Source organism: Thunnus thynnus, chromosome 6, assembly GCF_963924715.1.
Source record: "Thunnus thynnus chromosome 6, fThuThy2.1, whole genome shotgun sequence".
NCBI classification, from domain to species: Eukaryota; Metazoa; Chordata; class Actinopteri; order Scombriformes; family Scombridae; genus Thunnus; species Thunnus thynnus.
In genome coordinates, this window is record NC_089522.1 from 12,480,656 (window position 1) to 12,504,902 (window position 24,247).

The following is a 24,247-nucleotide window of genomic DNA, read 5'->3' on the forward strand; positions in this document are numbered from 1 at the left end:
ATATTACTATAAAATGCATTTATTTTGAACTTTAAGGCTTTACCTTGGTAATCAGGTTGCCAATGTAGGGCAGGACTCCACGGGCCGCCAGGTAAACCTTCCAGTGAGTTGGCTTGATGAGCTTCTGGTACAGACCCAGGTACTCCACCGCACACTCTCCAGCCACGCTCAGCTCATCCAGATAACTAACAGACACACAGTAAACGAGCAATTAACAGTATGTCTGACTTTCAGATGGGATTTATGTGCCCAAACCTACTTTTTTTGTCTTTTAGACAGTTTCCATATTTTTGCTTCATACTTTTGGCAAACCCCAATAAAGCTAAGCAGAAGCATGTGATTTGCCTAAAAATAGTACAATAATTTAAAATTTTCTTTTATGCCAGGCGTATTTACTTGCACAGCATCCATTATATTTAATAACATTTCACACTAACTTTTTATACTGAGGAAATGTTCCTGTAATCTACTAACAGTTTATGTACATCCCATAAAACTGCACAATGGGACATTTTTTCATCTTGCTACTTTTCTGTTTGAGGCTCATACCTGGTGAGCAGGTCCAGGACTTGCTGCTTGCGGCTTGGGATTGTGGTCAGGGCCTCCACAATAGTGCAAGCTGCCTGTCTGGCTGCCTGAGTGGCAGGCGTGAAAAGGACCTGCAGCAAATATAAATTGTGTCAACAATTTCATTAAAAGAAGCTGCACTGACCAGTTAATGAAATAACAAGCCACAACATAACATAAAAATTTCTCAATGTTAAAACAGTCACTGGCTCAATCTAATTTCTAAAAAAGGATATTTATATGATACGCACTTGTGAGACTAATAAGGAAAACAAGCAGAGCTCAAAAAGCACTTTTTTAAAAAAATTATTACCTGCCGCAGCCAGTTGTTGTGACTCAGCTTGAGCAGGCGAGGGAAAAGGCTTTCACCTTTTCTGGACCTCATGAACTGCTTCCACTTCCACACATACTTCTCCAGCAGGTACTGCTTCCGCAACTCAGCCTTCCCCTGAGGCTTTGACATGGTCTCCTGGCCTGCGGTCATCAACATAAATTCAATTGTGAAAAACATATTATCAGTTTTCATTATTACATTTAGAAATCTGTGCTGTTCCACTGATGTACTGTCTATTTGTTCAGACATGGTACTTACATCTTGCTGGGAGGCATTTTTTCCAGGCCTCATAAGATGCTTTAGGGTCCTTCTTGAGCCACAGCTGGGCCTGGGCGTGGATTTCATTACTGTAGGGCCTGACTGTGGTCAGAGACTCAATAGCAGCGTCCTTAAAACAAATAGACATTTTAGCCATAAACACACTGAAAATAAAACATGCATACATCACCAAGTGGTAACTGACAGTCACTGCATATGTAACTCTTACATTTCCTGAGCCAGCACCTTTTTAAAGAAATATAAAATTCCTAATTATTTTTCTAATTAAAATAAAAGGACATTCAGCTTTTCATCTTTTGGAACACATCTTGCAAAACGGTCTCTGGTACTACTGCACCTGTGGCATTAAAACGCCTCACTAAAGGCAAAGGAAAACCATAACTGAGCAGCAGGATTACAGAATATTTACCTTGTTCTTCTTGCTAGTGGGAGCTGGAGGTTTGATCAGTTTTTGCAGGATTCTCAGGCACATGAGAGTGATGTTTTCCACCACTACAGGTGTCTTTATATTCACCGACATGAGGAACAAACTGAGGGCTACATGAACAAAAAATACAACACTTTTAGACACAGACCTCACTTGCAATCAAACACAATGATGTCTCTAACAGGAAGCAACAATGGAGAAGCAAGACAGAGAGTGAGAAGTTGCCAGTTAAAACTTAATTGATCTCTCGCCTCCCTGATCAGAACTGACCAAATAGCATTGGACAGTTTGGTTCATTTTAGCATTGACAGATATCACAGGAGATAACAGCATTTCTAAAATGGGGCTTTAAAATGGGACCTGTGTTTATCTTCTCAAAACCAACCAGTCACAGACTACCTGTCTGTAGTATTAGTATTTTTTAGCAAGACTTATATTGTAAACACAAAGACTGTTGCCCTTCAGTGAGAATTGGACAGGATTGAAGTATTTATCTCCTCACAAGTCAGCCTTCAATCAGCTGTGTCGGACAGAAACTATTTCTTTATTCCCACGTTTTAAAAGAGAGATGAAAAATAAAGAATTTAAATAAACGACGTTAGGAAATCAGGCTTACCACATCGCAACCGTAACTCCCAGCATCCTCCCTCCTTTGAAATGGAGTCTGTCAGCAGCAGCATTTCATACTGCAGATTACTAACCTGTTTTGAAAACAAAGACATCATATTCATATCAAAATTGGAAATTCCTCAGTTGAAAAGGTACTGTTTATAAAAAAAAAAAAAGATTTTCCAACATAAACCAGTTTTAGTTCAACAACAGAATCATAATATGTCTTTTGTTTAATTCCTACAGCACGTGGAGGAGGACATACCAGGTCAGGATTGGCCCAGTGACCTTTGAGGGCAGCTGACACTTTGGCGATGATGAGGTCATTCATCTGCTGGGTGGCCTCTGGGTGATCTCTGAGCGAGGAAAACACGAAAGGAATCAAGAGACAGACCAATAATTAATCACCACTGTAACATATCGTATATGCACACAGTGAAGAGTAAAATATATTGTTTAAAGAGCATCAGTGTCTATATTTTCAGTGGGATTGTCTGTCCCAAAGTCTTCTATTCAACTACACGAGGAGACATGGAGGAGGGACATACCTGGTGAGGAGACAGACGAGCTGGCGTACCTCCTCCCTCATGGCTGCTGTACCTCGCCGTAAGTTATACTCAAAGAGCTCACGGATGAGCCCCTGGAGGACCAGGATCTGTCTGAGGGCTGGGTTAGTGGCCAGCGCACGGAGCAGTGTGATACAGTGACCTGTGACAGCTGAGGCACAGCCATAGCACTTGTTGGAGGAGGTGTGGCCACAGCCCAGCACAGAGAGGGCACGGTACTGACTAGCGGTGAAGGTGGGCTGGTGGCTGCTGCTGCTCCGGGATGACTTGGTGGCAGCCTCTCGCTGCTGCAGATCATACTCCAGGAGTTCTTTACGAGATGCAAGAACTTTCTGTAAAACAAAAAGAAAAGGCCAGAGTTATATGTGCACAAGAAAACAAACAATAAAAAATGCCAACACTTATTTTTCTTTCTAACCTGTATAATCTTGGAGAGTTCGTCAAATGATGTCTTGCAGTCTCCGCTGTACTCTTGAGCCAGCTGTTGAATGTATCTGTTCACATTGGCAGACGACGCACCGAGACCTGCACCTGCTCCGGTGTCATCCTGGAGGCAACGCAGGAAAAAGGAGAAAATAATATCATGGAATAAAATTGTAGACAAAAACCCCCCCAGACTTTTTAAACTTTCTATTCGACTATCTTAAGTCAACATTTAATAGAAAACAAAAATACTAATATAATGACCTGGTGTCATAACTCTAGCGGTTCTGCTAGAGAGCTTTATGAAAAGGAAATGATATATTACTGCCATGACGATACTGTTAGTCAACAGCTATTTTAGCCCTCCAGTGATTCATAATTGCTAAGAAATTGCTTTTGGAAAGAATGATCAACATAATATCCCAGCTGTTTAAGCGATGTATCAGTACATAGAGTGCTTTACATTTCAGTTCATATTAGCAGAAGTGGTCAAAGAAGCTTCCTTAACATGACTCATGCTTAAAGTTCTTGTCCAACATCTGGTATTAGACTCAAAAAACAAATGTACTGACCTGTGGCTTCTCTGGTGCCGCCTCATTGACTTTAGACAGAAGGCTCTCCAACTGGGGCCTGTGGCCCATCAGCTGGTGATAGACCCGGTCGGCTTTGTCCAATAGGGTGTTGATGTTGGTTACAGCCTGCAAAGTAAAACAAAACATTAAAGATTAAAAGAGGTTAAGTTGAAGATAGGGATGGAGACTACGTAAGTGATTCAAGAAACTTTTTCACTCATCTAATTACCAAAAATGGGGACAAAACTTATTTTTTGGCACACAAGTTGAATTTTTTGACCTGACTTTTTCTCTTTAAGGTCTTTCCCAACAAGTGACTGCTTACTTTTTTCCTGTCTTCCTCATTCTCAATGGGATCCACAGCACAGCATGGTTTTGCATACAGCATGAAGTCAAATCTGGCGTATTTGCAGAAACCACAGGCATTGCACAGGAAGGGATCTTTTTCATCATAGTTGATAGACCTGATTTTAAAAAAAAAACACCAAGTTAAAATACAATCACTCCAATCACTTCTCCTACTTTTCCCAGAACTGCAGAGCAAACCTCCTGCTCACCTGCATTTGTGGCACTGATACACATTCTCGCCACAGTTGCCACACACACCAGGGTTGGCTGGCACAGATGCACTGCAGCGTGGACACTGCAGGGTCTCGGTGGACGCCTGGTAGTTCTCATAAAAATCAGAGAACTCAATCATCAAGTTGGATGCGACGATGGGTAAGGGAAGGTCAATCTTCACCTCTGTTTGTCCCGGAGTCAGCTGAACTTTCTTCGCTTTGTGCCAGCGAGCCGGCCTAAAAACAGAAAGAACAAAAGAGTTTTAACGTTATAATGTAAAGTGAAGGAAAGTGACATTTTGTTTCTACTGTGGCAAGTGGCCACTACGTAAAATTTGAATTTTAAAAGTTCATCACTAGTTTATCAACCGCTAAGTGAGCACATGTAATTAGGGACAGAGATGTAGAGTGAGAAAGTCCAACAGCATTATTAATAAATACTATTGGTTTCTAATCACTGAAATGAAAACGGGGAGGTGGACAAAAAAAATAAAGAGAGGGTGAAGAGTTAGATTAACAGATGAGTGAAACATACTTGTTCTTCAGCTCCACAATAGCTTGTACAGTCCTGTTGTTGTAGTAGAGGTTGATGGTGCGGACCATTTTGGTGCGTTTGAGGTCACCGATCTTCACTGTAACTTTGCTGATTGTGTGGCTGCCAATGAGCTTGACAACCTGTTGTGTGGTGGTGTAGCGGGTGTCCACTTTGATAGATGACAGTTTGATATTCTGGAGGACAAATAGAAGACAACAATTAAAAAAATAATATTGTTTATACCAAATAGTAGTTTTTGAGCTAGAAGTTGTGTCCATTAAGTGAGGATGTGTTGCACATACTGAGAAGGGAACTTCAGGATTGTTGCACACCAAGCAGGGGTCACTCTCCAGATAAAAGCCATCAAACTCCACCAAACCCGACAGAGTGCTGAAGGAGAGAACACAAATGAGATCCTGAAGATAATGTCCGTTACTTAAGATTGCGCTCTCCTTGTCACAAGATAGCATGTTTGTTTAGACCTACTTGTAGATGTTGGAGTTGGGGTGATTTGTCAGAATATGGTTCTGTGCCCTCAGGATTTCCACAGCCTTCTGGGAATATTCCTTCAGCTGCAACAGAGAAGAGAACGACTTCACAGCATTATTACTGAAAGTGCTATGTTCTGCTGAATGATCAAAGATTTAAAAACATGATAAAATCTTTGAGCAATACATGGACATTTTTAAATTTTTTAATAATTCATACATTGAAAAGTCCCATTACTGTGTCAAACTGTCCTTGTGTCTTAGGTAAGAGAGCCTAACAACATCAAAGAGCAGCCAAACAAGCAATACTTTATTATGTAAATAAAACTAATAAATATCAGAAGAACAATAGCCTATGATGGATTCAAACAAACCTTTTTCTCTGTCTGAGGGGTCTTGAGTGAGAAATATCCAAGCAGGTCGACAAACTGGGCAGCTTTGCGGCCATATGCAGGGAGCTCAGGCCAGATGGCCCAAGTCAGTTCCAGCAGCAGCTCCTGCTGAGATTTGCTGGAGTTCCTACAGAGAGATTCATGCGTAAGCCACCAACCCGAGTTATGATTTCACCATTTAATCATGCTTCTTTTCACAAACTCATACCATTGTTTATTCATGGGTGCTTTATTCATGATTGTTAAACTATTCTAAATTTAAGATGAAACATGAGAAGAGGTTTTCTTGTGTAAAACAGCGTGTGTATGTGTGTGTGTATGTGTGTGTGTGTGTGAGAGAGAGAGAGAGAGAAAGTGACAGTATGAGAGAGTGGGACTAAAGTGAGCTGTCTGTATACAGTATGTGTTTAAATCATACCTGTAGATATGTAATGCCAAGCAGTGGGCTTGCCAGCGCACGGCAGATGAGTTGGACTCCAGCAGGAAGCAGCGCAAGAACTGAATGAGTGTCTCCTTGTCTGCAAACTTGTTAAGCTGACTGACCAGAGCCATACACAACTGATCCTCCTGGCTGCCAACTCCATCACCTGTTGTCAGTCCACAAAAATACAAAAGTCAAGACACTGGCATCTACTACCCATTTCTGATATCCGCACATCCTGTTCAGGTTCACGTGATGTGTATGTGTAGCATATGTGCTGTCTAAACAAGCAGCTCTAGTATGAAGCATGAGAAAGCTTGTGATGTCGCCTCACCCTCTTTGTCTTTCTCCTTGTCCTCTTTTTTGCTCTTTTTACTGGAGGATTTGCTTTGAGAGGACTGAGAAGCCCCCGTCTGCCCAGCACTACCAGAGCCTCCTCCTGAGAATGACGAAGAAGAGGAGGAGGAGCTGGCCAGCACCTTGCTGCCACACAGGGCGCAGGAGAGCAGTTGCAAAAGTACTGGAGAAACACCCTCATCTACCAGGAAGCTGACCTGGAGCAGGAAGTACAACACAGCTGGAAAGAGGAGAGAACAACAGATAAGAGGAGAGAGAAGAGACACAAACAATGTTTACAACACTGGCCTTAAAAGTTCATTTGTTTCTATTTACAAAAACTGATCAAACTCAACTTACAGTCGTCCTTCATGCAGAACTTCTGCCAGTTGATCGTCCGCTGAGTGGCAATTTCAGCACAAGCTTTCAGGTGTTCCATCTGCAGCAAGAGAAACATGTTACACTCAAGCACAGGAAGTGACAAAAATCTCAATTCTTAAAGCAGCTGAAAGAGCAAAGAAATACAGCACAAATACAGAAAAATATATAAAAATCAAGACCACACAACTATTTAAATACCAGAACATGTTAGCCTATTAAGACAAAAAACAATGAATGTGTATGTATGAAGTTAACATTTTATACAAAGCATCCAAAAAAGTCCTGAATGAGTAAATCTTAGTGTCTGTTCAGAGGACACTCACCAGACTGATGAGTGTGTCATACTGTAGAGCTGAGCCAGACGTGGCTGTGACCACGCCAGCCCGGAGGAAGATGCCTTGCTCCTCTAGAAGCTTCTTGATGCTGCGCACATGCGAGTCAAGAGTGTGCAGATCCCGCAGCTGACGATATTTTTCCTTGGAGCCGCAGATAAACAGCAACAGCTTTCTGACTTGCCTCCTGACGAACGGGGTCTGTTGGATCATCAGATACTGAGGAGCAAAGGGAGAGAGAATTGACCGGTTGTATTTGAGTCGTTCATGAACAGTTGTTGAAGAGTAATATCACATAACTGGCTAATACACTCAAATGCTTACTTCAGACAGATAGTAGAACCAGGAATGGTCAAAGACAGGAGGAGGGATACGTGGGTTTGTGTCAGCAATCTTCTTGATCTGATAAGGCAGCCGGAGCACCATTTCAGTCAGCAGCTGGGAGTAGGCTTCAAACACATCAGCAGCATGTCCCTGAAAGCAGGAGCAACAGAGCAAGTTGTCATCAACAGTCCTTATGCAAAAGATCTGTTTTTCTGGCAGATAAAGTTGTGTCTGTTATGTGATACCTTGACATATTGCCGCAGAAAGAAAGGACTCATGTCTGGAGGAGAGGAGGCTGTGTGTGGGCGGAGGAGCTGGCTGGTGGTCACAGGCTCCTCTTCACCCTGTTGACTCTTCCAGAACTCCAGCAGCGATTTGAGCACATGGAGACAGTAGTCAATGGCGCCCAGGCTGAGCAAGGCTGTCGCTGTGGCGTTGGAAATCAGCGAGGATGACTGGAAGAGAGAAAGACGGGGGACCCAACATGTGAAACACTGGACAAGCAAATTAATTTTGAATACCCACAAAAGTAGGAGTAAAAAGCGTAGTCACGTAGAAAATGTTATGTGAGTTTTGTGGCTTTGAACATACTATGAAGTTTGAAGAAAGATGATGTACCTCAGAAGAGGATTTGGAGCCGGACTTGGTTCGAGACATGAAGACGCTGAGCAGTCTCATGATGACCAGGTGAACTTCGTTGATGGAGCAGCGCTCATTCTTTTTGGACACGTCCTGCAGAACGACAAGGTGGTTAAGTAAAAGAAAAACACATCAAACCTGATTCATCACAAAGAGACTGGGGTTACCTTCTTGTGCATGCCAAGCTCGGCAATGAGCTGTGCAAGCAGGTCATCCAGGGCACCCTTATCCTTCTCATCCTCGCCATCCAGGTCAGAAGTCAACATGAGGATAACCTGCATGTAAGGGATGGCTTGGACTCCTCCTACATTGTGGAGCTGAGAAAGGTGCTGAAGCAAGCGCTCCAGTAGCATAAGGCGAACCATGTGCAGCCTGATGAGAGACACAATATACAAAAAGTACATTTGTATTTAACTAACATTTTTACCTGGCATTTTTTATGACAACAATCTACTGCTACCCAAAAGCTAATTTATTTCTAAATCTCTGTCCTCCCCATGGTCATGCTGGTAGCCATGGATGATCGAGATCTAGTATCTTAACACAAAAGGGGCAGCAACTTGAACCTTCCCACTTAATCTAAACTTGCTTCCTCATTTGAAATGTCTGACCTGTTGCTTGTGTGGATGTCTCCTTCAGTCTCTCCTTCGCCCTCTGAGCCTTCACCTTCCTGCTGGGCTGTGGTGGTGCTGATGGCTCCAGTGCTGGAGCTCACACTGCCTGGACCTGCAGGGTGACCCTCCACTGTTGTGTCCCCATATGCACTGCTGCGCCCTGACACTGTAAACACACATGCATGCACAAATGCAACTAAGCAAACTGGAAACATGGTTATATATAATATGTTTGTGTATGACTGATACCTCAAAATTATCAACACAGGGGGGACAAAAGAGTGTACAGTTTAGTGCCGCTTAAATGGTCTAAAAATCAGTCTGTATTCTTATTCAAACTGATATCTGTATATTTTACAGATTCTATATGATCTCATTTCAGACATGCATGTACAGTACCAGTCAAAAGTTTAGACCCCTTGACTGGTACTGTTAAACATTTTGAAAATTAGAATAGCATAAAAAAAGTATCTCGCATTTGGTTGTGTTCAGGGTCGCTGCTGTTTTTCTGAAATCACCCACCACTGTGCTCCCCTGCTACAGAGTCGATTGCAGAACCTCCACTCTCTGAGCCCACACTGCCTCCATGCTCAGCTGGAGAGGTCCGCAGCGTGGAGCCATCAGTAGCAGCTGTGCTGCCCTCATCATCTGATGCCGGGGCTGAAATAATAGCAATAGCTGTAACAGTAAATACAACGCAGTCATCTGGCCAGGATATGTGATTTTTATTTATACTTTTGCAATAACAATGCAATAAAGCATGCAGAATTAGAAACACTTCAACCTGCGTTAATGTTTGTTCATTTATATGTTGAACCTATTGTGTTTTTAAGGTTTAACTCAACATTGACTAACTATCTTACCACTAACTGAGAAATTGTGACAGACTGAAGAGGAGAAACTGTTTTAATTTCAATATTATGAACTAAGACCACAAGCTGTGACACAGATTACATTATGAGCTTTAAAGTGGGATATTATTCATAATAAGATTTTTGGCAATTTCAATATAAGAGAACTAAGAGAAGTGTGTATCTTCAGGATTTTCTAGCCACTGTGACCTTGCAGACACAAAAAAACTAACTTTCTGCTGATCACATACTATTAGGGAGATGGTCTTATTACCTGATGCGGTGGTGTCTGAAAGAGTGCCAGCATCCAGTGAAGAGGAGCTTGGCGCCTGGCCAGACAGGCCAAGGCTCTGAAGGCCAAGAGCACTGCTGCTACTGCCTAAAAATGTCAAAAATATGCACAATAGATTTAAGCACTTGCCAAAAAAATTGTTGATATATAAGAGAGAAACATTATATTGCAGACTAGAAAATTCATGTAATTAAAGTTAATGAGAATTCAGGTTAATTTGTGTTTTTATTCAGTAACAGAGAGGTTTCAATAACTAGCTTTCAGTTGTGTTACAGCTGAAAATGATGACTATGTAACTAAAATGTGTTACTTCTGTTGGTTATCATCTCCTAGATTGTCTAAATGTGTGGTGAGACATCCAGACAGGCTGGGTTAGCACAATATTACTGCATCATTCTGGGGTTTTTTTTGCAGCTGACCTTGTTGATCCTGCTGGAGGCTGAGAGCGATGGCCAGCTCTACCATAGTTTCATCATCTGCATCAGGAGGGATGTCCAGCATGGGGGGGAAACCCTCGGCTCCAGCAAGCAGAGCCTCCAGGGGAGATGGGTTTCCATTATTGACATTCTCTGCTGTCTCCAGGACCATTGATTCTGACTGATGAGACAGAAAACAAGGGTGTTATTTTTTCTTTAACATGCAACATGTATTTTAACAGAAAAGTTTGTAAATAACATTTATATTTGAAGATAAACTCATATACCAAGGAGGAAAGAAAAAGATACACTATAGGTGGCTTATTTTTGTAGGTTGAGTTTATTAATGCTCTGTATGATGTGTGAACTGGATGATACTTCAAAAGGTATCTTTGACGGTTGAACACAAGAGTGATGCACAGGGTTGATATGTGACATAATTACTGTTGTTGCTGTGAACAGTGAAATCCAGCTAAATAAACTAAACCATGTTTATTAGTTTGTGCATCATTAATGATTAAAAGCGAGATCATTCAGAAACAGTTCGTCCATTCATTCTTCAAATTATTTCCTATTTCAGTCAAATACAACCCTCTTTGCTCACCACCATCTCAAAGTCGCCATGGTCCACTTCACTCTGCTCCTGACTCTCCTGTCTTCCCTCCTCTCCTCCAGTCAGCACTGATGACTGCATTTTGTCATCTGCATCGTCGTCGTCATCATCATCCTTGTCTCCTGATGAGGGAAATGAACCAAGAAGTCTTAAAGAACTGAATCCACTTTCTTCTATAAGAGCCTGAACACAAGTTCATGTTCTTTGTTGAGACATTCAGTTTGTTTTACTACACTTAAATAATAGTGGTATGAATGCAGAAAACCTTTTCAACTTGTAATGGTCATAATGCCGTTTGATACCATGCTTAGTTTATAATACCCAAGCTCCATCAAACTGTCTACGGATGAAGGTCCTGGGATCTTTGTGTAAAGCCTGTGCAAACTCACCCATGGGTGTGTTGGAGCGTGGGGGAGACGGAAGGGTCACATGTCGCCGTTTGTTTCTTGGTCGAAGCACTCTGATTAGCGCCTGCTTACAAGCAAAGCTCACAGCAGTGTCCTGAAAATGGTTCAAATGCAGATTCATCGGTTACCTGACACAGTAATTACGGTAATCCATGTAACAGTTCCAGTCCTAATTGGGAGATTATATTTGTGTGAAGTAATTTCTATGCATCATTTTTCTATACGTTTTCTTGAGCCGACCAACGTTATTTACATTCATCATTAGATCCTGATTATAAACAACCCTTTCTGCATAAACAAAATTTTGTATTAAAAAAGGTGCAGTATTCAGATTACAAACATTTAGTCAAAAGCAATGGTAAAGACGTTTTCCCCTGAGTTAATCAGTGATAGTGATTTTATATTTCATAACTGATTCCCAAGGTACCTACAACTTCTGGTGAATTTTGATTTTAGTGAGTAACAGAGGTACTGTACTTACAGGGCAGAGTAACATTTGCATGTAGATTTTGGAGGCTACATTGATGTAATCAAGTTCACATGTGCAGTATGCATGGATGATGTCCACCAAGGCATTTACTGTTGCTTCCACATGAGTTAAGCCTTAGATGAGGGAAAAGAAAAAAAAACATTCACACACTGGGATTCTTACTTGCAATTAGGTATACAGTGTCAAAATCAAAATACTTCTTATAGGCAGCATATATTATGTGTAAACGTGCTACTTAACGTTTAAATATGAGTCAAAAACTAGTCATGTTCACAATCACATTACTTATCAACACATTTCAAACTAAATCAGTATGAAAGCTGCATAATGTTGGGGTCTGACTGTTTGCACGTACCAGGCAGGCAAGCAGGAGCAAGAAATGCGTTCTTTGGTTTCAGGGCATGAAGCTTCCAGAAGTTATTCATCAGCTGCGTGATGAAATTACAGCTTTCACCATCCACATGTTTTTGCCCATCTTCTGTCATTTCTGGATTAAGAAAAGAAGAACATCAATAAGTTTTCTCTGGCACCTTCAGGTTATTTAGCCTCCAAACCGCAAAAACATTCATTTCAACCAGTAGTGGCTCAGAAGAATTTCTTTTGACATTGTCTGCAATTAATGAAATTATGATTACATACTGTGTAACGATGATTTCATGCAACATTCATCACCAGCAGAATAGCCTCTTACCAGAGTCATGGTGCAGTAGCTTTGTTTCTGTGAAATGCACCAAGTTGTTGGGTCTCATAATTGCAATGGAGCGGGCAGTGATCACAAGCCTCTGGAAGACATCAGGGTCGAGCTCCCTCCCCTCACGGCTGCAGCTGTTCAGACACTGCACTGCATTACTCAGCAAGGACTGGTCCTGATGAGGGGTGACAGGTAAGTGTTGCATTAGTTCTTCCTAAGTGATACACAACATTTAATACCTAGAAGTACTTGAGTGCTTAGAACTGAGAATCTAATGTCAGCATGCTTGTCTGAGGCTTTGGTTTCTGAATAAATGGATTAACTGTTGACAAATGATGAACAAGCAGTTTTTCTGCACAGCTGGCTAAACACTATTCCCATTACATTGCCCACCAATCATGTTGGCTTCGTTATTTCCACTGAGGTTCCTTCATGTAAAGAATTCAAGGTTAATCGATGTACACGACACACATTTATGATGTGGTTCTCCCGTTTCTCGGGTCCCTTCCTCCCTTTAAGTAATATATACCACATTTCATCTTTAACTCATCTTTATTTAACATTACAAACCCATGTGGATGGAGCTGATTTTGATCTGACATATGGCTTTACCTTGTGGTTGTGGTAGGCAGTTCGACTGGTGTGCAGGCTAGCAAGAAGTCCCTTGGTCTGCTGCTGCACACCTGCAGGGGTTGGCATGGACAGGAGTAGAGTGGCCAACTCCAGCGCAGCAGCCTTGTTTTTCTCCTTAACAGAGTTTAAGACATGCAGTTAAAAATGCTCCCTGAAGACAAGCAACACAAGTATTTTCATTTAGGCATTTTATTGCAAGTACAACTAAAATCTTTATGTGTTTACCTTCTCACTGGACGACCCAACTGCAAAGCAGCTTTCCAAAGCCTCAAGGGAGCTGACCACCAACCTGAAATTGAGAAAAAAGATCAACACTGCTTCTACTTCAGTTTTTGCCTTAAATTAACCAATCAAACTAACTTTAGAGCAAATCTCAACCTGCTGCAGTCTGTGCTAAGCTAAATGCCAAAAACAACACTGAATGCAAAAATAAATGCCAGAAAAATAAATATTTTTGTTGTTGTACAAGCGTGAAAGATGATGCATGGCATGTTCACAGTCTCAGGCATGGACAAACAAGCTGGCACACATGCACAAAACCATACAAACAAGCAGAGAAAGGGCAGTTACTAACCGGTCCAAGGTTGATAAGGACTCAGTTTCACAACTTTTTATTGTATATTTGGGAGCAAAAGAAAAAGAACAAAAAAGTGTGAGGATCACAGAAAGAAACAAGTGAAATTAAATGATTCAGTTGAACAAAAGAGAAGCATGCAAGAAAAGATGACATCACGATAGCCATGCACTTAATACTCTAAAGAGATCCCAACCCCCATTTATTAAAAATTCAGGTTTGTCCTAAACAAGTCCTGCTACACAGCTGGGCCCATAAAGGGTAAAGACATGCTAGAAGTGGGCGATATGTATAGAATCCGTCACATCTATCACAGTGTGTGAATTTTTTAATTGCAAAAACTATATTTATTATAATCAAATATCAAATAATAAATTTTCTGGAAAACCAATTGAGAAATTATTTATAGATGAAATAACAGTAAGGTTTTTCACTAATCTAGTAAAACAAACACCTGTCAAATTTAGGTACTTAATCACGTTTATGCACAAATAATAATAATAATAATAATAATAATAATAATAATAATAATAATAATAATAATAACAATAATAATAGGATACCACAGTATAAACAGTATGACAAAATCTGAGCATGTAGATAAAAGGTAGTTTAATATAAAAGATACAAACAAGTCCATTAGATCAAACAAATGGTCACACTAACACAGCTAGCATCAGAAAATGAGATGTTAACTGAACTTCAGGAGACTGAGAAGTGTAAATGCCCACAACTGAATTGTTTGTGTTGACCTTATGAACCCGTAAATGGAAGCTCATACCTCTCCAGCACAGTGCCGCTGGTGGTGGTTGGGGTAGCTATGTCTCCATCAGAGGTGCCATTGCCCTGGTTGAGGTTGGGACTGCAGACATTGTTAACCGAGGCAGAGGAGAAATCCTCTGGTGGATCTTCAGGCCAACCAAACTGCTCCTTGGTTTTACCGTAGATCTTGATTGAATCAAGCATGGTGACTCCAGCCGGGTCAACAGATGCTCCAACTTTAAAATAAACAGGAAGATGAAACTGCATCTGATGATAGTTTCTTAACAGTCTGCAGCTAATTCAATATGATCCAAGTTAAAGGAACAGCTGAGCACAAAATAAATATCCTTTGATTAAAAACAAGAAAGGTTGGATGGATATGCAAAGAAAACAGATATGTGACACAAAACACATACAAAATATTAATTCATAAGATGTTCAACAGGTAGCCAAATATGATCATCATTACAGATTCTTACTAAATATAGACAGCTTCTTGTCAGCCTGTAGGGCTTCCTCTCTGGTGAAGGGGAAGTCAAACCAGCGTGCTCTCGTCAGGTTTATCTGCATGGTGCGGCCAAAGACCTCCACATAGGAAGGAGCCCTCTCAATGGCCTGAGTGCCCACCTGCACCCGCATACCCGTCATCACCATTGAACTGTTGTTGTTGACCGCTTCCACTGTGAATCCCCCAGGCTAGAAGGAAACAACCAAAATCATGACAACCTTTAGTTAAGTGTACTACTACGTCTCATACAACAGTATAACACAAATACAAACATTTTTAGCATGAATGGCCTCAAAGCTTGTCTACACAGGAGACATTTTAACCATGTTTTTCAGTCATCCGTTTCATGTGCCTCTTTTTTTTTTTTTTTTTTTCTTTAAAATCAATCCAGCTGTCTACACAAGCTGCATAAGGGCCCCCATTTTACTCATAACCGAATCCGTTTACTCTTCTGTCTATTTTCTTCAGTTTTACACGTATAATACAGTGATTGTGTGTTAGGTTATGAGGACAGCCAAAACACAGGTGACCTACACTCAATATTGTGCCTGAATGCATCCTGTTTAGACACAGATGGAGGAAGCTGCTGCTGTTCTGCTAACGTGCTATTTTTGTTATGCAGGCTGTGTAGACATTGGGTGCTTCCCATTTGGCTAATGATGTTTCCACAGCAGCCCAACTGTTCCTGTCCCATCAGATCAGCTGACAAATCAATAAACACATTCACATTGAAAGGGTGTTGCAATCCAGCAAAAGACTCTTCCACGTAGGATACCACTGTGGTTCCTCGTTCATAACTCCTCTGGCACTGTCATCGCACCTCCTCTTCTCCGAGACGCATTTAGGGGAACATCTTAAATCAATCGATTTCCAGGCAATGGGTAGGAGGAGAGAAGAGCGAGGACAGGAGGAAGCATAACTAACAGAATGGAAAGCACCCAACATGTCAGGCTTTTTTAGCCAAACAGCTCCGCTGTGAATGCAGGTTCGCCTGTGTCCCATTTTTTATTTAGTTTACTTGGATGCATAGTAAAAAAATAGTGAACTTGTATTTAAATGAGACCATTTTGAGCATCAGTGTATAAAACAGCTGTTAAACTAGCTCATTTGACAAAATGTTAATATAACCCTTAACCACTGGTACTCTTCAGACAGATTTTTGTAGCAGTTATGATTACTCACTTGACCTATACCTTACGTTGTGCTTTTACTGTAAAATTACATAAAACAAACACATGCATGACTAACAAAAAAGTCTCACAGGACTTTTCCAGCACAGAACATTATTAAAATGTTCCTACCTTTGTGTTAGCCACATACATCCCAGTGGAATTGAGCCTGTGTTTAATCTGCTGTCCATTGTAGACCTGCAGCAAATCATTTCCCCCAAACTCCACTTCTGTCAGCTGCTGGTTGTGTTCAAAGAAGTCCACTGGGAACGTCACCTGACTGGAGGTACGGGTGGCTGAAAGTAAAGTCATGACATTAAAATTTGAAAGTTTTGCCAGGCAGACGGCAGCTATAAATGGAAGTAAGCAAACATAATCCTTCACTTTTCTCACAGCTGTTGTACCAATTGGTCTACTGTGTGCACGAACAATTATCATGTGAAAGCATAAAATGTTTTAACAGAAATTTTAATGAAAATTGTGAATAAACTGCACCTTGAATTTTTTTCAACAACTGAAGCCAGACAGGCATTTTTTTGTGGGTTACGATAACCATTTAAATGTCAGCTGTGGTTAACCAGCGATTAACTGCGTGTGATTATCATAACTGTTGTGTCATATATGTCTGGATCCACTTTCTTACAGTTTTGGTGATAAGAAAATAACTGCACTTTATTGGCCTCAAACTCACTGGTAGCAGCAGCTTTGCGCTTGCGGACAGGCTTCATGATACTGATACCACAGCTGGGTTGTAAGGAGGGTTGGAGCCAGTAAGAGGTGTTGTCCACATTGGCCATGTAGATTCGAAGGCTTCCGTCCTCACAGAGAAGAATCATTGTAGTGCGTTGTTGCTCGTTACTGGCAGTGTGTCGAATAGCTACCATGTCTTGAATCTGGGGGACAGAGAAAATAAATTAAAGTTAAATCAATTTAAATCAACTCAGGTGGTACATGGTTTCTCAATTATTGACACAATTTCATTCTGAATTATCATTTCTTGTAACTGTGTTTTATTAATGTGCAAATTAAGTGCTACCAATTCCCTGAAAAGTATATATTCATATTGGATAGTATGTGGTGTATATGAAAAGCCTTTCTCATAAATAGCAAAAGCTTTCTATATAAATACACCACACACATGCCTGAATTGGACCTTTGTACTTTCATAAACATGCTCTTTTTACTTTCTCATTTTACAAGGTGTTTCCTTTTCCCATTCTAGACATTGCTGATTTTTCATTGCTGAAGATCTTTTCCTAATCTGCTGAAGACTGTTCCCTGTTACTACAGTAAGTGACCTTTACCTTCGCTTTGGCTGGCAGAGTTTTAATCTCTTGGATGAGGAAGGTGTCAGGCTTGACCATGATGACCAGCGGTATGCCTGTTGTCTGCTGCACACAGCACACCAGCCCTGGGTGGTTCATGACCTCGGACCATTGGCACAGAGCTGGTGACATCTTACTGCTGCCTCCATTAGAGCTAAAGAAGGCAGGAGGGCAAGACAGAGAAAGACATTAAAAATCAGAAATGATGGGAAAGAAACAAAATGGGAGAGTAGGACGGTGTTATGCTTGATTTTAACTACGCGTTCATGTGCACATCATGACAACCCTTGCTTGACGAATTTAACGCTATATGTCTGCAAGATGCAATTCAGCACATGACTGGTGGGGGCAGCATCAGAGAGTGAGGTCAGCAGCAGACTTAACCACAGCAGTGGGGGAAAGTTAAAGATACCTAGAGCTTGTCTGCAACTACCCGTATTTATATGATGTCTCCACTCCACAGTGACAAATAGGCATGCCAGAATAGCTGGTGTGAGATTGCTACTATGTTGCTGCTGCCACTTTTTTGCCATGATATCAATGTCAACAATATAGTAATCTCCTTGAGTGTGGCCATGGTGGCAAAAGTGGAAGTTAACAAGAAAGACATGTTGTCGGCCAGGGAGGATTAGCCCTAATCTGCCCCCCAGTGGATATACTTGTTAATCTTCCAGGTATACACAAAGTACACAAGCAAGTATGTGAACAATGATGCTTGTGGTGCTGCCGTTGTCTATATGTACTGTACGTGTTGGTAAAAAGCAACTACCATATATCGGCTGCCTTAGGGTTAGCTCTTTCAGTTGCCCATTACATCTCCCAGACCCAACGCAGCAATAAAGAAGTGAGAAGACCGTATATAGTGTGGAAGAAATGTTACCCTTTGACATTGATGGGAAAGAGCCGCTGAACTTCTGTGGTGCTTCGGCTCACTGTGGCAGCGAAGGATTTCCCCTGGCTGTAGCTGAAGAAAAGCATCTGGAGCACATGGGAGTAATAAACCGACACACCACCTCCAGCCACCTGCCCGTTGCTGTCCTGGAGTCACACAGAAAGAATCTACCTCAATACTGCATTTTTGCCATTCAGCATTTTCCAGAAACATCAAACATGGTGTTCAAGTGGTGTGTAAACATCAACCAAACATTCCAGAAAGTGATGGCAGAAATGTAGTTTAGGGTAGGTTATAGTAGAGACCCTTACAACCAACAATAGTATGATTTGCTGTTGACGTGGTAACAGTTTGTACAACATCAAATAATTTTGTGGGTATAATTTTATGTGGCCCACTTACCTTCAAGTCTTCATGGGTTATTTCCAACACGTTGGTGACATAGAAAGGGCCATGCTGGGCGCTGCTGGACTCGTCCATGATCTGGGTGTACATGTAACCTGCTGAAGACATGATGGCGATGATGTTTTTCCCATCTTCGTTGAAAAGGAAGGTAGCATCGCGGATCTTGGAACTTGGGAGCAGGAAGTAGTACATGGGACTCAGGGCATCCACTGACAAGTCATAAATCTGTTTGACAAGGGAGAAAAATGTAATATGACAACAAAATACAAACAAAAAGTATTGGTTGTTTTTTCACCAAATAATGTTTGTTAGCACTGACTTTTCTTAGTTCAAAAGAAAAAATCACCAATAATACATCAATATGCTAAACTGAGGTACATGCAACATATACAACATAAAAAGTGCCACTCAGCCACCAGTATGTCTTTTCTCTTAATACATACCTTGACAAAGTCAGCAGTGATGATCGCCAGTTCAGTCTGCGAGCCTGGTAACCAGATAGCTTTGATAATGAAGTTGCCAGTAGCCAGTTGTGGGTGCAACACCAGATGGTCTGACACAGAGCCTGTGCTGCTGAAAGTTAGTACATGGCAGTCCTGGGAAAAAATGAAAGAATCACAAAGAAGAGACAGTCAAATAACTACATAGCAGCCATTCATATACAAAAGGTAATTCTAAATTTACTTAGCCAAGTTGCATGGACAGCTTAGTGAATTCTACCATGATTATGATCTAGGATAACTCAGTAAACTTAGTTTCTTCCTTCACTTGCATAATAAATACATTTTTGCCTTCAGTGTTTTCATTTCAATAAGTTGATTTCAACACATATTGTTAGAAAGCACACAAAACAGAACAATCTAAAATTTAGGAGAGGCAGGTTTTCTGACCTTAAGGCCACACACAGCAAGGTAGTCTTCATTACAAGGGTTGCCTGTGAGACTGAGGACAGTGAAAGGGACTGGGGCGGAGGCAAGACGGGTCAGTGTCAGCTTCCTCTTGCTAGAGTCAGCCTGCTTCAGGAGGGTGGACAGCTGCAGAACTGTTATCTGTGAACCAGGAGATGGAGAGAAATTGCATTATGTAGTGTTCTAACAGTGAAGACACTGCAACCTAGATATGAACCTTAAGAAAAAAAAACAACTCAAATGATTTAGGCAATTATAACAAAAGCAATAAGTTATTGAGACTCACCTTTCCCTTTTCATGGCTGACTGCAAGGTGCTGGCGACGGCCGTGGGGGGAGGACAGGACACACATGGCAACACGGCGCAGGACATGTGCACTAATGAGCTGGCGTATAGTTTGCCCCTGATCGCCACTGTAGTTCATCCTCACATTCTCAAATGCCCCTTCTTGAGAGCCGAGTGTGGGCACCTGAGGAAAAGATCAACATAAACAATTTCTAATATAGTATCGCTTCTAATAAGGTTTAAATAAATGACCATGAATAAAGGAATTAAGTGATTTTCCTAACCACTCTAAATTGTATAGGTCATCATACCATTAACTGGTCTGTCATCTCCACATTTTTGTCCTGAGTGTGCAGTTCGTTGAGGGCCTGCTGAGCCCGGCTGCTGCTTCCTACAGCTGATGCCTGCTGGAAGTTGGTCTGAATGGCTTCCATAAGAAACATGAGCATCTCCAGTATGACGGCTGCAGTAGATGATCCCATCTGTTGTGGAGAAACCGAGCCAAAAGCACAAGTCACACAATGTACAATGCAGTGGATGTAAAAAAAACAAAAAAACAACACAAGACCCATAACGTTATGTCCTCTGGGCAATCTTTTCAGGGGGAAAAAAAAACAAAAACAAAAAAACATGAAGCTAACAGACACAAGACAGAGACATAGTTAGTGATGAATCCAGAATAGATAACCATATTTTTCTCACCACTTGTGCTATCAACTCTTCCTGGCAGCCCTCAATGCTCTTGCACACACTGCTCTTCTTAGGTCTGTCTTCCTCACCAGGTTTGCCATCACAGATGGTGGCCTTGCCCTTGTCGGAGGGTGAGGCATTCTGGTGGCGGATAGCACTCTCAGGCATGCGTAGTTCACTCTGGAACGCCGAAGACTCTTTGAGAGTGGAGCCCATGCCACTGCTGGGGCTGCGTTTGACCAAGGCCTGTGGATGATACAACACACAGTAAGCCAGTGAGAAAAGCAAGGGTCGATACGCACGTGCATATATAACCGAATATGGCCGCACATCAAATACAAGCTTTTCACATAAGAGCATCATCTTTATGTAAATTCTTTACGATTAGGATAACTTTATTTTATTTCCTTTCGCTAGCTCTTCCACATTGTGGAGTATATAGTTCACAAAAAAATAGCCAAAGATAATGTGATATTGTGTTGGATGGAGGCGCTCTTTATCTAAACTGCTTCCAAAGGATATCAAATATCACTGATTGATAAGACTCTTGATAGCACTGGAACAATTATAAACTATATTGATAAATTGAATTTGCTGCATGCCAGTACCATATACCTGTACTTTCACATTGTTATCCCCTTACAGGACAGTACAAGTCAACTCATAACATGTATAATTACAAAAGCGAAACAATGTCCATTTACAAAGGTGAAAAAAACTATTATGAGCCATTATAGTCATCAGACTGACAGAAGAAAATATTGCAATCACAAACACAAAGAAAGAATGCAACTGGCCAATCATACTGAAGGTAAAATGTAGTTGATGGTTGGTTCATTGCATGCAAATTCAAAATTCCATCATTTAAGGTTAACTAGGAAAGCTGGCCTTTTCAGTACACAAAATGTTTGTGACATTTGTAACATGATTTATCTCATTTTCTGGCCACACGTGTGGGCTAGCTATAACCCTGACCAAATGAAATGACTGGATGGAAGTCAATGGGGGAATGACTTGCAAGCCAAAGTTACCGCTGTTGTTCTCTTCCCATGATGACCTGAGGTATTCGGTCTCACCTGGCAGCTGCCATCCTCTTTGGCACCGCAGTCACAGAAGAAAGAGCCATATTTGGCATAGGAGATCTCATGGTCTTTGTGACAGACCTTGGCGCACACTGTGCACACACCTACCCCATCCACCATCTTACAGGTGTGACAGTGGTACCTGCAGAGTGAAAATGAACAAGTCATTGTACAGTGCAGTAGTTAAGTGATGACAGAATGTCACCTGCAAACTGTATTTCTATATAAAAAGGTCTGTAGGAACGTATTACAGGACACATGAATAGCACATCACTGACACAATGACTAGTAAGTACTTTCATCTACATAATGTTTACATATATAACAACTGAACATTGTTTCTTCACTATTCAATGGTGTGTAGTTGTCCTGTTTTTTCAGGATTTTAACACATGCCAACGACTTTTCTGATTCGTGTAAATCTACTGTATGTAGGATTTTTTATATATTTTCCTCTTCATTCCAACTTGAAAGGGTTCCTGTGTGACAAATCTATTTTCTGGTCTAACAGCCTCCTAATTTGTACCATGATTTAAATAAACAAAACAAAACAAAAAACTTATTCTGGTCTCATTCAAGAATCAAACCAAAATCATGGGGAACAATATTTTTCTCTTTACCAGTGCTGGTTCATGAATTCCTTCTGAGTAATAGTGAAGGTGCAGAGCTTGTTGCAAAGGGAGTCTTCATCCTGTCAAACAATGACAAACATGTTAAGATGGGTTGTTCCATTTAGCAACTGATGGAGCAAAGACATGTAATCCACTGCATAATGTATATACGTTTCTTTTAAAATCATGATTGAGCCGTCATCTTAATTAATCATCTTAATTGTTGTGTTTCATTGTTTATTCTCCTCAACACTTTTTCTAAATCAGTAGAGGAATGACAAGCAGAATATCTGGCATCTAGATAAAGATGAAGTTTCCCATTTCCTCATGAAATTACTATGAAGGTAAAATGTTATCTTTGTCAATGCCTACATTATATTCAGTTAGACTAGGAACCATATCAATATTGACTGATATGAAAAAAAAATTATCGTGATAAAAGTTTTCGCCATATTGCCCTGCCCTAGTTTAAAGTAACATTTTGTTGTTTTTCTATTGTCTGAGATTCGTCAGAACACATCACTGTATAATAATTTGGCTTTAGCATTTAGAACAAAACCTAAGAGATTACTTTATATGCCATGTAAACTTTGCAACCTTGCATAGATCATTTTTGCAGCAGCAGTTTCTTATAATTCCATCAGATTGTGAGTTCAGGTCTGTACTCTGTGCATTTATAAATCATGGCCCTGTTTCAGGGGGATAGACATAAAGGGATGTGATCTCACAGAGTCCTCTGCCTGGGAATCATCCTCCTCCACTGCAAGTTCCTCCACCCAGTCTGAGTCCACTTCCATGGCCTTTTCTTCTCCCTCCATCAGCAGCGCTGAGGTGCCTTGGCCACTGCTTTGCCTTAAGGCATTCATCACATCAGCCAGATAAGAGATGATGTGGCACGAGCATTCCAACATGCTGGCGTGCTGAAATCAAGGAACAGGTGCAAATAAATATCTTGATGGTTTAAGATGCTTATAACTCCCTTTGGAACCACCAAATGGAAAACACATGTTAGACTACTGTTTAAAATGGAATTACACCTGGTGCAATATACTGATAAATATAAAAACGTACCTTTCCTTGGGACAAGTTTGTGCTCACTTTTTCCACAACATTCTTCTGTGTTAAATACTTTTTGCTGCAGAGAAAAATGAGAGTATATTTAAAAGAGTATTCAGGAATTTAATATCCTCATATATATGATTTAATATCCTGATATTGGCTGAGGGGTTGGTTCACTCAATGCAAAGTATTTTTTCCATTCATGGTTATTAACCTGTCCTTTTACTGATTAATGGTTTTAGCCCACTGATGCTTAAAAAAAAAAACAACTGTAAAACTGATATCTTACCATCTAGTCAGCCAGTCGATAGCAGCCCTGTGCAGTTGCAGGTGGCCAGCCCCCTGTCCAGCGCTAGCAAGTGTTGCCATAATGACCATGAGTTCAGGAAAACCTGTTCCATCTCCATTGGCCAGCATGTCTGTTGCCATGGGAATGAGTGTGCTGAGGAGGACGGTGCACACTCCTTCGCCCACTTGGCTGTTGTCACGCACAATATGAGTGGTGAGCAGCTGCAGAAGCTGCCGGTTTTCCTGCACTATTTCCAGCTGCTCTGAGTCCTTTGGTGGTGTTGCTGTCATTCGTGTCAGCCAGGACTGCAGACGAGAGGGCTCCACACAGGCCAGCTGAGCCAAAGAGCCACACAGACACAGCAAACTGGGGTTTGGGCTCTTCTCCGCTGGGGATGACAGCAACACCGTGAGATTTAAACATATGGAGAAATCTGACACACCTGCAGCATGCAGCTTTTAAAAGGCGCCAGTATGCTTTCAACAAAGTGCTTCTC

General features: G+C 41.2%; 1 protein-coding gene across 9 annotated transcripts in view; it reads right to left on the reverse strand.

The window, feature by feature from the left end:
- Positions 1–24,247, reverse strand: part of ubr4 (ubiquitin protein ligase E3 component n-recognin 4) — a 54,999-nt gene that overhangs the window by 9,085 nt on the left and 21,667 nt on the right. For 3 of the 9 annotated variants that reach the window (XM_067591757.1, XM_067591754.1, XM_067591753.1), the window contains 53 exons: positions 23,752–24,139; positions 23,475–23,538; positions 23,132–23,323; positions 22,413–22,483; positions 21,742–21,934; positions 20,723–20,956; positions 20,332–20,502; positions 20,022–20,204; positions 19,718–19,876; positions 19,271–19,423; positions 18,825–19,052; positions 18,411–18,568; positions 17,510–17,684; positions 16,897–17,098; positions 16,338–16,501; positions 15,008–15,224; positions 14,548–14,764; positions 13,767–13,799; positions 13,418–13,481; positions 13,172–13,306; positions 12,560–12,734; positions 12,224–12,355; positions 11,860–11,981; positions 11,361–11,472; positions 10,963–11,093; positions 10,362–10,539; positions 9,925–10,029; positions 9,322–9,459; positions 8,797–8,965; positions 8,353–8,557; positions 8,138–8,278; positions 7,792–8,001; positions 7,547–7,696; positions 7,214–7,441; positions 6,870–6,948; positions 6,508–6,750; positions 6,171–6,339; positions 5,735–5,879; positions 5,359–5,444; positions 5,175–5,262; positions 4,873–5,066; positions 4,335–4,574; positions 4,103–4,241; positions 3,778–3,903; positions 3,201–3,329; positions 2,765–3,114; positions 2,482–2,572; positions 2,224–2,308; positions 1,590–1,717; positions 1,160–1,289; positions 881–1,041; positions 550–659; positions 44–185 (listed from right to left, as the gene is read on the reverse strand). In XM_067591757.1, coding sequence (XP_067447858.1) covers positions 44–185; positions 550–659; positions 881–1,041; positions 1,160–1,289; positions 1,590–1,717; positions 2,224–2,308; positions 2,482–2,572; positions 2,765–3,114; positions 3,201–3,329; positions 3,778–3,903; positions 4,103–4,241; positions 4,335–4,574; positions 4,873–5,066; positions 5,175–5,262; positions 5,359–5,444; positions 5,735–5,879; positions 6,171–6,339; positions 6,508–6,750; positions 6,870–6,948; positions 7,214–7,441; positions 7,547–7,696; positions 7,792–8,001; positions 8,138–8,278; positions 8,353–8,557; positions 8,797–8,965; positions 9,322–9,459; positions 9,925–10,029; positions 10,362–10,539; positions 10,963–11,093; positions 11,361–11,472; positions 11,860–11,981; positions 12,224–12,355; positions 12,560–12,734; positions 13,172–13,306; positions 13,418–13,481; positions 13,767–13,799; positions 14,548–14,764; positions 15,008–15,224; positions 16,338–16,501; positions 16,897–17,098; positions 17,510–17,684; positions 18,411–18,568; positions 18,825–19,052; positions 19,271–19,423; positions 19,718–19,876; positions 20,022–20,204; positions 20,332–20,502; positions 20,723–20,956; positions 21,742–21,934; positions 22,413–22,483; positions 23,132–23,323; positions 23,475–23,538; positions 23,752–24,139 — 8,432 coding nt within the window. The remainder of the gene's footprint in view (positions 1–43; positions 186–549; positions 660–880; positions 1,042–1,159; positions 1,290–1,589; positions 1,718–2,223; positions 2,309–2,481; positions 2,573–2,764; positions 3,115–3,200; positions 3,330–3,777; positions 3,904–4,102; positions 4,242–4,334; positions 4,575–4,872; positions 5,067–5,174; positions 5,263–5,358; positions 5,445–5,734; positions 5,880–6,170; positions 6,340–6,507; positions 6,751–6,869; positions 6,949–7,213; positions 7,442–7,546; positions 7,697–7,791; positions 8,002–8,137; positions 8,279–8,352; positions 8,558–8,796; positions 8,966–9,321; positions 9,460–9,924; positions 10,030–10,361; positions 10,540–10,962; positions 11,094–11,360; positions 11,473–11,859; positions 11,982–12,223; positions 12,356–12,559; positions 12,735–13,171; positions 13,307–13,417; positions 13,482–13,766; positions 13,800–14,547; positions 14,765–15,007; positions 15,225–16,337; positions 16,502–16,896; positions 17,099–17,509; positions 17,685–18,410; positions 18,569–18,824; positions 19,053–19,270; positions 19,424–19,717; positions 19,877–20,021; positions 20,205–20,331; positions 20,503–20,722; positions 20,957–21,741; positions 21,935–22,412; positions 22,484–23,131; positions 23,324–23,474; positions 23,539–23,751; positions 24,140–24,247) is intronic. The other 6 variants (XM_067591760.1, XM_067591758.1, XM_067591755.1 and 3 more) reach the window with 5 other exon arrangements.